This window comes from Carcharodon carcharias, chromosome 19 (assembly GCF_017639515.1).
Source record: "Carcharodon carcharias isolate sCarCar2 chromosome 19, sCarCar2.pri, whole genome shotgun sequence".
Classification (NCBI taxonomy): domain Eukaryota; kingdom Metazoa; phylum Chordata; class Chondrichthyes; order Lamniformes; family Lamnidae; genus Carcharodon; species Carcharodon carcharias.
The window spans coordinates 89,217,520-89,229,642 of NC_054485.1; the positions used below are offsets into that span (position 1 = coordinate 89,217,520).

The following is a 12,123-nucleotide window of genomic DNA, read 5'->3' on the forward strand; positions in this document are numbered from 1 at the left end:
GTTACATTCACTATTTCCCAATCTAATGGAACCTTCCCTGCACCTAGTGAATTTTGGAAAATTAAAACCAAATGAGCACATGTAGCGTTCCTGTATGAATTTTACCAACTTGAGTGTCTCTCCAGTTTGACATTGGTGTTAATGCAGCTTGTGTATGGGATGTACAGGGCTGGGGGAAGGGAAAATGCTGATGATTGAATTTGGGCCATTTTGCATGGTTATCTTTGTGTCCTTGTGGGAAAGAAATCTGCCTTCCTTACTTGGTCTGGCTTACATGTGACCCCAGACCCACAGCAACGTGGTTGACTCTTAACTACCCGCTGAAATGGCCCAAAAAAGCCACTCAATTCAAGGGCAATTAAGGATGGGCAACAAATGCTCGCCTTGCCAGTGACATGAACATCCATGAAATAATTCTTAAAATGTGGTTTCAGACAAGTGAAGTGCCAGGACTCCAAGAAAGAACGTTGATGCAATAATTTTCATTAAACGATTTATGAAACCCCTGTGAGCTGTGAAAATGTTAGTCAAAACAGTGTAGTGTGACAGCCTCTAGAAGACATTTATGCATAGACCAAACAACTTATAAAATTGAAGTCTGTGGGGATCGGGGAAAACTCGCCACTGACTGGAGTCATGCAGAGCACAAAGCAAGATATTTGTGGTTGTTAGAGGCCAATCACCTCAGTCTCAGGGCATCACTGCAGGAGTTCCTCAGGGTAGTGTCCTAGGCCCAGCACTGCTTCATTAATGACCTCCCACCATCAGAAGGTCAGAAGTGAGGATGTTCGCCGATGATTTCACAATGTTCAGCACCATTCATGACTCCTCAGACACTGATGCAGATTTGAACATTCAGATTTGGGCTCATGTAAGCGTCAAGTAACGTTTGTGCTACACAAGTACCAGGCAATGGCCATCTCCAACAAGATAGTGACTACCCTGCAGCCTCTTGATCTTCAATGGTATTACTATCACCAAAACAGTGTATTGACGATCTGAGGGGGAATACCTTGTCTCTGTCACTCAGCTTCTCTTACCCCACCCCCCCCTCTCTATTTCTAGTGGTTTCTTTCTATACTTCATCTTTTAATACATTTCAAAAAACACCAATGTGATTTTGTGTGGGGAGATTGGGGGGGGGAAGGAGTGGGTATCATTTCCCACTGGATCCTTTCAGCCCTGCTTATGAGGTTTGGTGTGAGCTGTAGATGGAGGGGATTGTTCTGTTCTTCTGATGCCTGTTGCCTCTGAGGTTTAGTGCAGGGTTTATGTGTGGGATCAGCACCAACTAATGTTCCTCTCTTTCTGATATCCTGGGCCAATATTTATCCCTCAGGCAACATCACCAAAACAAACTGATCTGAATAATATCACGTATCTACTTGTGGGATCTTGCTGTGTACAAATGGCCTGCAAGCATTTCCTACATTACACCAAGGGCTTATATATGTCCCCTTTTTCTAAAGCACAGCTTGCCAAAATTTGAGTCGGGGTCCCAGAAACAAGGTTTTCGGGTCGCTTGGACTGAATGCTAACAGTTGTGAGGCCCCTTTAAATCCTTGCCTTTTTTTCCCTTATTCATGGGTATGGTCTAGCATAAAGATCCTTGAAGACTGATCGCTGCTGCAAAATAAAAGCCTGTGAAAAGGTTGATGTGTTTCTTTTTTTAAAAAAAACCCTTCAGTTGAAACAATTCCCACTATGCTGAACTTTTCCACCCCTCCCCCAGCTCAGGAGCTAAACCAACCCCTGGCCCAGCTCTGAAGCTTACAGCACCCCATCCTGGGGCCACATGAAGTCTGAGGCATTAAAAACAATGTTGTTTGTACAGGTGCATCCCCGCTGCTAGCCACAGGGTGGCGGTGGATTGGAGTCCCTGGCGAAGTATGTGTCGCCGCCATTTTCATATGGGGCTGTGTGCAGCAGAAGGCATGTGTGGCTGCCATCTTTATGAGGGGCAATATGCAGCATAAAGTGTGTGGTCCATCAAGGCCCAGGAGACTGGCTGAGTGGGCTTTATCACTGAATCTTCAGTCACTGGGTGGGGTGTATGGAGGGCTTGACTGAAATCAACATAATTATATGAAATAAGTTTTACCTGTTGCTTTAAGCCATAAATTTCACATTTTGATATGTATCATATGGCCTTAGTTCAACCTAGCCAGCCAAAATTGGGAGTGGGGGAGGGGGACAGAAAGTGAGAAAGGCAGGAGGAGGGAGGGAAAGAAAGCAGAGGAAAAGAGAGACGGAGAGAAACAGAGACAAATTCAGAGAGATAGGGAAAACCTGAGAGAAAGAAAAAGTCAGAGAGACAGAAGAGTGAGAGACAGAGTATGAGATAGAGAAATAGAGTGAGACAGAGACAAAGTCAGATAGATAGACTGAGAGAGCGAGAGACAGAGTGAGAGAAAGCCAGAAAGAGAAATGCAGAGAAAGAGAGCACAAGATAAAGACAAAAAGAAAGAGAGACAGGAGGAACGAAAGAGAGACAGAAAGAGACAAAGTGAAAGAAAGAGAGATTAAGAGAGAGCAGGGCGACCAACCATCCCAGTTTTGCGGGATTGTCCAGTATTTGAGGTGGTTAACCCATGTCTCGATTGTTTTCTGCAAAGATTTTAGATCTCTGATTTTCGTAGATGTGCAGCATGCACCTGTGGAGCTGCTCCTGGTGGCCTGATCCCACTGCTCCGCCAGCACCCCCAATGCCCACCACCCCCCAACTCCCCCATCACTCTCCCAATGGGGACTGCACATCCCCAGCACCCATAGGATAGCACAACCAACCATTCCTTTCCCTCTGCTCCTGCAGTTCCCCATGCCAAATTGTCCCTTATTTCTTTCTCCCCCCCTCCCCCCACCAACCCCCCCCCCCCCCCCCCCCCCCACCACACACACACACACACACACACACACACACACACACACACACACACCAAGAGTCGGTTGTTCTGAAACAGAGAAAGACAGAAAGAGGGAGGAGAATTAGACAGAGAGTGTCAGAGAAAGACAGGGAGGCAGAGTGGACGGAACAGCCTCCTCCTTTGCTATAACCAACCCTGACTGAATACAGAAAACAAACCCCCAAATCCCCTAGTAAAATAAAAATATGATGACCAAATCCTAGTTGCACTCTCAAAACTTGGTGTGTACTGAGCGGAGACATTGGCTGAGTTTTCCTGACTCTGTGAGAGCAGAGGTGGATGTGTGGTTGGCAGGGGCAACAAAATAGGGGTGAGCTGCGTCAGGACAGCTCCTGGACACATTCCAATCGCTGAGGAAGTTCCCCATGGAAGGATGGGGAAGCTGCCCATACCACTGAGGCTGGCAGCCCAGTTAAGCTCATTACGGAGCCAATTATATCAGGCTTTGAGGGCACACCAGCATTGCCACCTGTGGATTGGCACACACCCTACCCCTCCATAGGTCTCCATAGGGGAAAATTCCCTGCTGCTGTCTGGATGGGGGGCAGGGTGGGCTGGGGTGGGGGGATACGCATCAGAGTTGGATACGGGTTCCCCAAAGTGCCACATTTATGATCCAAACGATTCACCCCTAGGGGTTTCCCCACTCCTTTGAGGAGCCAGGTGGCTTTCACCCCTGATCATTTTAATACACGGCTTTGAGGGTGCCTTCATGTTGAGTTGCCCTCGTGGTCCCCCACCTCCCTCAGCTGTTGTCCCCGGTGGGGCTGCCAATTCTTCAGGGCTGCCAGCTTAATGCCACCATCCCAAGTTTGATTCACCAACCCCCTGAAAAAAAATTAGCTTATAACTACCATTTGTGTGTCTCTCTGTCTCTGAAAAACCAACTGAAATAATCATCAGTGCCCCATGAAGCAGCAATCCCAAATACCCCAACATGCCCTCTTACCAGTGTGCCTGCATGAGTCTCCCTTTCTGTCCCCTCACTCCAACTTCTACTGCCTTCTTAGACCTTAGCAGATCGATAATTATCATCATTTCTCGTATAACCCTTCAGAATGTCCACTCACAAGACACTGTCACCCCAACCAAACAACTGCATTCATATCTTGACTGATGGGAACACCACCAGCTGGATGTTCCCCTTCAAGTAACTCGCTCTCCTGACTTGGAAATACATTGCCGTTCCTTCACTGTCAAAATCCTGGAACTCCCTCCCTAACAGCACTGTGGGTGTACCATCAGCACATGGAATGCTGCGGCTTGAGAAGGCATCTCACCACTACCTTCTCAAGAGCAATTAGGGATGGGCAATAAATGCTGGCCTAGCCAGCGATGCCCACATCCCATGAATGAACTTTTTAACAAGTGGCTGATATGTCAGCACTCTTATCACTGTGTCACACTTTTGACTCTCCCCTACTCCTTTGGTACCTTATGCATCTTGGAGCACCTCATCTTGTTCCATTCCTTTCCCAAACCTTTTAAGTCATCACTATCCAACTGGTGCTGGCAATCAATCCACTGGTGGGAGAGGCTAGAGCCAGGAGACAGAATTTAAGAATATGAGATCTTGCATTTAAGACTGAGATGAGGAGAATTTTTTTCTCTCAGAAGGTCGCTAGTCTGTGGAATTCTCTTCCCCAGAGAGCAGTAGAGGCTGGGTCATTCAATTTATTCAAGGCTGAGTTATCGACAGATTTTTGATAGACAAGGGAGTCAAGGATTGCCGGGGCCGGGGTGGGTGGGGAACAGATGACAAAGTGGAGTGGATACCATGACCAGATCAGCCATGATCTCATCAAAAGGCAGCGCAGGCTTGAAGGGCTGAATGGCCTACTCCTGCCAAGTCTTGTATTCCTAAGCCCATTGCCAATTAGCTCTGACGTCAATGGAAAAACCCAGGCCCCTCAACAAAGGTGAGAATTAAAGTTTGCTCAGACTTTTTTGGTGGGGGGGGTGTTGGGGGCAGGGTAAGGGGTTGGGAATAATGCCACTACTGTTCTACAGACAATGGATCATTTCCATGTGCTGCAATGAGCTCCGGGCAAAAACTTCTCACCTCCACCGGCTTCCTGATCTTCAGAAGGTATTGGCCAGGAATTTGCTCTGCACATGTCACATTATTCTGGGTGTGGCACTTCAACCATCAAATTTAAATAAACAGATAAGTGGAACTGGACAACCTCAATGACATGCCACATCTGAAACTCAATAAGAGTGACTTCTAACTTCAAATACTTACAATAGGATTCTCCTGAACTCCAATGATGAAGGTAGGGCTGACAAAGTGGTTTGAGTGAGAGTGCAGCTGGCTATTGATCTAATTTTGTGGTTGTGAATAAACACTTGTGGAAACAAATGTATTTTTAATATTTTCCAATAGAGGGAACGTAACCTAATATATATACCCTTTGAAAATCTATAGTGGCTATATTTTTATTTCCTCCCTGCCAATATCCAGCCCCCATTATTTTCTGCCCTGTAATCATCACCGGGCAATTATTCCTTCGCTGCATAATCATCCTCCTGCCACTTGTTTGTGGCCGGCAAATTGCATGTGTCACTTTTAACTCCGAATTTGCCCACTCAAATATTCTCTCTCAGACCCCCATATAATACCCAACCCACCATGAAAATAACCCCGCACTCCTTCCAGCACCACCCTCCACCTCCCACCCCACCCTGTACCTGTTGGGACTTCTGTATAAATCCAAACTCATATCATCAGTCAGCTATAACTCATTTGCGTTCAGCATTTAAAACATGTAGCAGTGACCCCTCAGTATTTGAAACACGTACAAGCACCCTGCCCCCATGCTCATTCTAATTACCCCCCTCTGAAACAAACAGCAGCCTCCCACCCCCTCTGTATAATCTCCCCCTTGATCAGCCCCCTTTGCGATTCCTACCTTCTGAAACTCCTGCCCCTTCTCCCGATGTGTAAAGTCTTTCCCTGCCCCTTGTGCAACCCACATTCCGCTGGTGTGGGTCTATCTCATGAACAGTCTTTCAATTCACTTGTGATTATTTCTTGAAGACTCTGTGGGACTGGATGAGCCCAGACCTGCTAGAAGTGTACGAGAGTATGCTCCTGGCCGGCAGCATGTCACAATCCATGAGGAAAGGCATTATCACCCTCATCTACAAGCACAAGGGGGAAAGGAAGGAAATTAGAAATTGGCGACCCATTTCACTGTTGAATGTGGCCTTTAAGATTCTGTCCAAGGTCATCGCCAATCGGGTCAAGTCCGCTCTGGAATTGGTGATCCACCCTGACCAGACCTGAACTGTGCCGGGCAGGAAGATCTCTGACAGCCTAGCGCTGCTCAGCGATACGATTGCCTATGTACAGGACAGGGGTGTGGATACCTGCCTCATCAGCTTGGATCAGGAGAAGGCCTTTGACAGAATATCGCACACCTACATGGTGGATGTGCTCTCCAAAATGGGGTTTGTGGAGGAAATCTACAATGGGATCCAACTGCTCTACACTAACATCAGTAGCATAGTCTCAATCAATGGGTGGGAATCAGAAAGCTTTCCAATTAAATCTGGAGTCAGGCAGGGCTGCCCTCTCTCCCCTGTCCTGTTTGTGTGTTGCATAGAACCCTTTGCTGCGTCCATCAGGAAGGATCCGGGCATAAGAGGAGTGACAATCCCAGGCAGTGGAGGCGCTTAGGTCAAAGCCTCCCTGTACATGGACAATGTTGCCATCTTCTGCTCGGATCCGCTGTCAGCGCGCAGACTGATCCACATCTGCGACCAGTTCAAACTGGCCTCGGGAGCCAAGGTAAATCGTGGGAAGAGCGAGGCCATGTTCTTCGGGAACTGGGCTGACCAATCCTTTGTCCCCTTCACTGTCAGGGCTGAAGGTGCTGGATATATGGTTCGGAGTGACCAGGGCATGTGTTAGAAACTGGAGAGAGTGAGTGGCTATGGTGGAAAGAAAACTGGGCATGTGGGAGCGATGCTCCCTCTCCATTGCAGGTAAGAACGTGGTCATCAGGTGTGAGGCACTCTCGCTGTTGCTGTACGTGGCGCAGGTCTGGCCCATTCCAGACTCCTGCGTGATGGCGATCACCCGAGCCAACTTCCACTATATCTGGAGGTCGAAAATGGATCGTGTCCGCAGGGACGCGATGTACAAGCCTCTAGATAAAGGGGGGAAAAACGTGCCTAACATCGCCCTCATCCTGATGGCCACCTTTGTGTGCGGCTGCATCAAGCGATGCGTAGACCCTCGGTACGCAAACACCAAGTGTCACTACATGCTGAGGTTCTACCTGTCCTCGGTGTTGCAAAGGATGGGTCTGGCCACGCTGCCGTGGAACGCTCCAAGTAGTTGGACCGTGCCATACCACCTGTCCCTCGTGGAAAAATTTATGCAGAGAAACACCTTTGACCACAAGTCCATCAGGCAGTGGTCAGCACATAATGTCTTAGAGGCCCTGCGGGAAAAGGAGAGGGTGGATCCTGTGGGATGGTTCCCCGAGCAGACTGTCAAAGTCATTTGGCAGAATGCCTCATTGCCAGAGCTTTCCAACAAGCACCAAGATGTAGCTTGGCTGGTGGTGAGAAAGGCCCTCCCCGTCAGATCCTTCCAACACGCCAGGAGTCTCACCCCCTCTGCACATTGCCCTCGAGGTGGCTGTGGTGGGGACGAGACCATTGTTAACCTCTTTGTGGATTGTGCCTTCGCAAAGAAGGCCTGGGGAGAGATGCAGTGGTTTGTCGAGGTTCATCCCGAGCAGTTCTGTGACACAGGACTCTGTGCTCTACGGGCTGTTCCCAGGGACACACACTGAGACAAACATCCACTGCAGCTGGAGGATCATCAACCCCGTGAAAGGCACTCTTTGGTCTGCCCAAAATTTGTTGATCTTCCAGCGCAAAGAGCTGTCCCCGACCAAGTGTTGCAGACTGGCACATTCCAAGGTCCAGGACTACGTGCTGAGGGACGCACTAAAGCTTGGGGCAGCTGCTGCAAAGGCCCAACGGGGAATGGCCGCTGTCTAAGACTTTTCTGCCATAGTGCACTGAGGGGCTGGGATTTGTATAGACCCCTCAGACTCTACGACTCACAAAGATTGCATGTAGCAAACACTAAATGTGTCATAATTGTATTGAAGCACCTCAAAGTGCAACAAGATGTATGCTGATGACTCCAATCCCATTGCACTGATTGTAATGACCATATTGAAATGACTGTAATAGTCATTGATTGTATTGAAGCACCTCGCGATCTATGCATAAATTTTGAATATGATTGCACTTTTTGTGAAGGCCATTTAGAAATGTTTTGTAATGTTCTTACAGGTATTTAATGAATAAAGTGTATTTTTCCAAAAAAAGTCTTTAAAATATTAATTTTTTTATTTCCATTGAGCAAGTTCTTTATACATCTTAAAAATCTCAAATGCGTGTCACATTTCACACATGGAAAGTACAAATTCAAATTCAGCAGTGGCTCTCCTACAGCAGTGTCTTAAAAAGTCTAAAAATACCTTGCTTGTAACCCTTTAAGAGGCTGCTCCTTACTTTGTCACTTGTTTGCTTTAATTTAGTTTATTTGGTTGCTGAAAAAAGTAAAAAAAAACATTGCTGGTTGAAAGCTAATTCCCGAATGATTATGAGCATTATGACGATTGGACTCCACCTGATCAGCTCAAAGATCACTCAAAACTTGAGAAGGCACAAGGATACAATCAATATTTGCACATAAAATTGACATTCTTGAAGACCATATCTAAGTGCATTTTCCAATGAACAGATCGCAGCAAGGATAGATGAAATAACAAACAGGTTTTCTCAATTATTTGGCAAATAAGTAAACAATGAAAACATAGACACAACATAAAAGTGTTTTTTTGATTTTAAAGTTGTGTCTTCGGAGGAGTTTAAGAGTTTGGAGTCTGTAGAAGGTGAATTCCAAAATATGAGTTTACTTGATCAAATCCAGAGCATCAACATTGAAAATTGCAGTTCTGCTTGGACCCTGGCAGCCACTTTCCATTTAGTACAAGGAACATCTTCCTTTTTGATAGGCAGCATTGGCATAACATTAGTCACCTGGGCAACCTCCAGACAGAGAGATTCCATGAGGTGGAGCAGGGGCGGTGGAAGAGCTAAGCACCCAAGCTGCTGATACACAACCACTTACTCAGAAGTAATTTTTTTTTTTCTAAATTTGGCAGCAAGAATTCCTTTTAACAGCACCGAACAAACTCGCAATCTCTACTGCCTAGAAGGACCAGAGCAGCATTTGTTGCATATCTCTAACTACCCTTGAGCCTCCTTCTTGAGTTGCCCCAGTCCACCTGCTATTCCTGTTCAAATCACTACAGAAAAGTTGGTCAACTGAACGGCTTGCTCGGCCATTTCAGTGGACTGTGTCTCCTGCCAAAATGGCTGCCGATGCAGCAAGCCAATGATGTAATTTGCAGGAGTCACAAGGCCAGTTGGATCTTAATCTCACCCTATTTGAGTCCCTTGGCGGTGGGCATCAGGGCATGGCTTCCCCACAGCTTCTGGAGAGTAGGAGGGACAGGCCCAAGTCCAGAACACGAACTTCATTTTAAAACCCGGGTTAAGAGGCTCCAGAGCGGGAGATTCAGAAACTGCGGGGATGCCACGGCTGCACAGCGCCCCCACCCCCGCTGCCAATCACGCGGGCTGCTTTGTCCTGGACGCTGTCAAGCTTCTTGAGTGTTGTGGGAGCTGCACTCATCTAAGCAAGTGGGGAGTATTCCATCACACTCCTGACTTGTGTCTTGTAGATGGTAGACAGGCATTGGGGAGTCAGGAAGCGAGTTACACATCACATGATTCCTAGCCTCTGACCTGCTCTTGTAGCCTCAGTATTTATATAGCTAGTCTAGTTCAGTTTCTGGTCAATGGTAACCCCCAGGATGTTGATAGTGGGGGGATTCAGTGATGGTAATGCCATTGAACATCCAGGGGCGATGGTTGGATTCTCTCTTATTGGAGATGGTCATTGCCTGGCACTTGTGTGGTGCAAATGTTACTTGCCACTTGTCAGCCCAAGCCTGGATATTGTCCAGCTCTTGCTGTATTGGGACATGGACTGCTTCAGTATCTGAGTTGTCGCAAATGGTGAACATTGCTCGTTGATGATTGCACAATCACATGGAGTGAATCAAATTGGCTGAAGGCTGGCATGTGTGATGCTGGGGACCTACGATGGAGGCTGACATGGATCGTCCACTCAGCACTTCTGACTGAAGATTGTTGCAAATGCTTCAGCCTCATCGTTTGCATTGATGTGCTGGGCTCCTCCAACATTGAGGATATAGCGACACTTGGAGCCGTTGTCCAGTTAGCTCAGATGGTAGAGCATGCTTCTAATAATGCCAAGGTCACAGGCTCAACCCTTACCCTGGCCAGCATGCCTGTTCTGATAGAAATCATATAAAGAGATACTTAAGTGACACTGTGGTATGCTGGAAACTTAGGAACTGCATATTTGTAATGTTTCACTGTGTGAATCAATCAAAAAATGGAGTAAAGGTTGACTTCTGCTCTTCTCCATCACCAACAGTCTCCAAGACGTTTTTAACAGTCAATTCTCCAATGTAACAGGGGTTATTTTCAGTGGTTCCTGAGACCGCCATGGACAGAAGAACGGGTAAACTTTCTCTGTAAATTTAGTGTGAAACGTATAGAGGTGCTCTTTCGTATCTGCATCGTGAAACGAAACAATCCCTTCATCATAGTTGAGAAAAATTCCGATCTTCCTGGGTTTCTCACTGAGGGTTAGCAACACCTTTTTCACAGTTTTCACCTCATACTTATTCCAGTAACATCCAACGGCCCAGTATCCATACTCGTCATTGAGGGTGATCCGTCCCTTCCGTTCCACTGACTCCTTGGCCACACCCAGGTCCCAGTTACTGCTCTCTCCCACCTCCACTTCCCAGTAATGTTTCCCTGCAAGGAAGCCTTCGTTGGCAAAGACAAACGGATAGCGTTCAAACCGGTTTGGGTTTTCAGTGACTTCCTGCCACTCTCCGCCATCCTTCACCATCGTCCGATCCTGCGATACATTGAGGTTTCCATTTGCTGTGTCGGGGTCCAGACTAACTGAAACTGCAACAAGAGCGCTATTAGGATCTTTATCGATTGAATGCTTCATTCCTACACAAAGCAACAACATTGTAAAACATGCCCATTCCAAAGGAGCCCAAGCCCATGGCAAGGGAATTCTCATCTCTGACCAGTGACACAAGAGCCAGGAGTAGGAGTAGGCTATATGGCCCCTCGAGCCTGCTCCGCCATTTGATACCATCAGGGCTGTTCTTGGGCTTCAACTCCACCTCCCCCCGCCCCACCCCCATAACCCTTAATTCCCCAAGACACCAAAAATCCACCTCGCCCAGTCTTAAACTTAGTCAACGATGGAGCACCCTACAACTCTCTGGGGTAGAGAATTCTAAAGATTCATAAACCCTTTTTGAGTGAAGAAATTTCTCCTCAGCTCAGTCCAAAATGATCGGCCCCTTGTCCAGAGATGGTGACCCGTGTTCTAGATTCCCCAGCCAATGTCTAACCTTCAGTGTCTTGTATGTTTCAATGAGATCACCTCCCAATCTTAAGCACCATAGAATACAGGCCCAATTTACTCAACCTATCTTCAAAGGACAAGCCTCTCTGGTCAAATAGCGCACCAATATTCAACCTAGCCCCCACTCTCCAAGCCCTCGGGCCTATTTATGAACAATTCAACAGAACTTTACAAGAGAACAACTGAAGGAATACAAAACGTACTTTGTTACATCACAGCCCAGCAGCGCACCTCACAATTGCTAGCTAGTGTCAGTGCACTAGGAAACTGGATGGGTCAGAGTGAATGCACTTTGAATCTATGTCCAGTAATTCCAGGCAATTTTTGGGTAAATGGTGAGACAGTGGACATCTTGCCAAATTTACAGATGTGATTTCAACAACAACAACTTGTACTTATTTCGAGCCTTTGAAGTAATAAAACGTTCAGAGGAGTATTATGAAACGGAATTAGACAAGGAAGCACATAAGGAGATATCAGGACAGATGGCCAAAAGCTTAGTCAAAGGAGATAAGAGGTTTTAAGGAGTGTCTTAAAGTTAAAAAAAAAGAGGTAGAAGGTTTTAGGGAGGGAATTCCAGAGCTTCAGGCCCAGGCAGCTAAAAGCACAGCCGCC

The 12,123-nt window shown here is 46.9% G+C and overlaps 2 protein-coding genes across 2 annotated transcripts in view; one reads left to right on the forward strand and one right to left on the reverse strand.

The window, feature by feature from the left end:
- The window catches only part of LOC121291949 (zinc-binding protein A33-like), a 69,018-nt gene that overhangs the window by 6,402 nt on the left and 50,493 nt on the right, over window positions 1–12,123 (forward strand). The window lies entirely within an intron of this gene.
- LOC121291951 (butyrophilin subfamily 1 member A1-like) overlaps window positions 9,999–12,123 on the reverse strand; it is a 38,819-nt gene continuing 36,694 nt past the window's right edge. Inside the window, exon 14 of the mRNA XM_041213635.1 lies at window positions 9,999–11,033. Within this exon, the coding sequence (XP_041069569.1) occupies window positions 10,507–11,033 (527 nt within the window). The 3' untranslated portion in view covers window positions 9,999–10,506. The remainder of the gene's footprint in view (window positions 11,034–12,123) is intronic.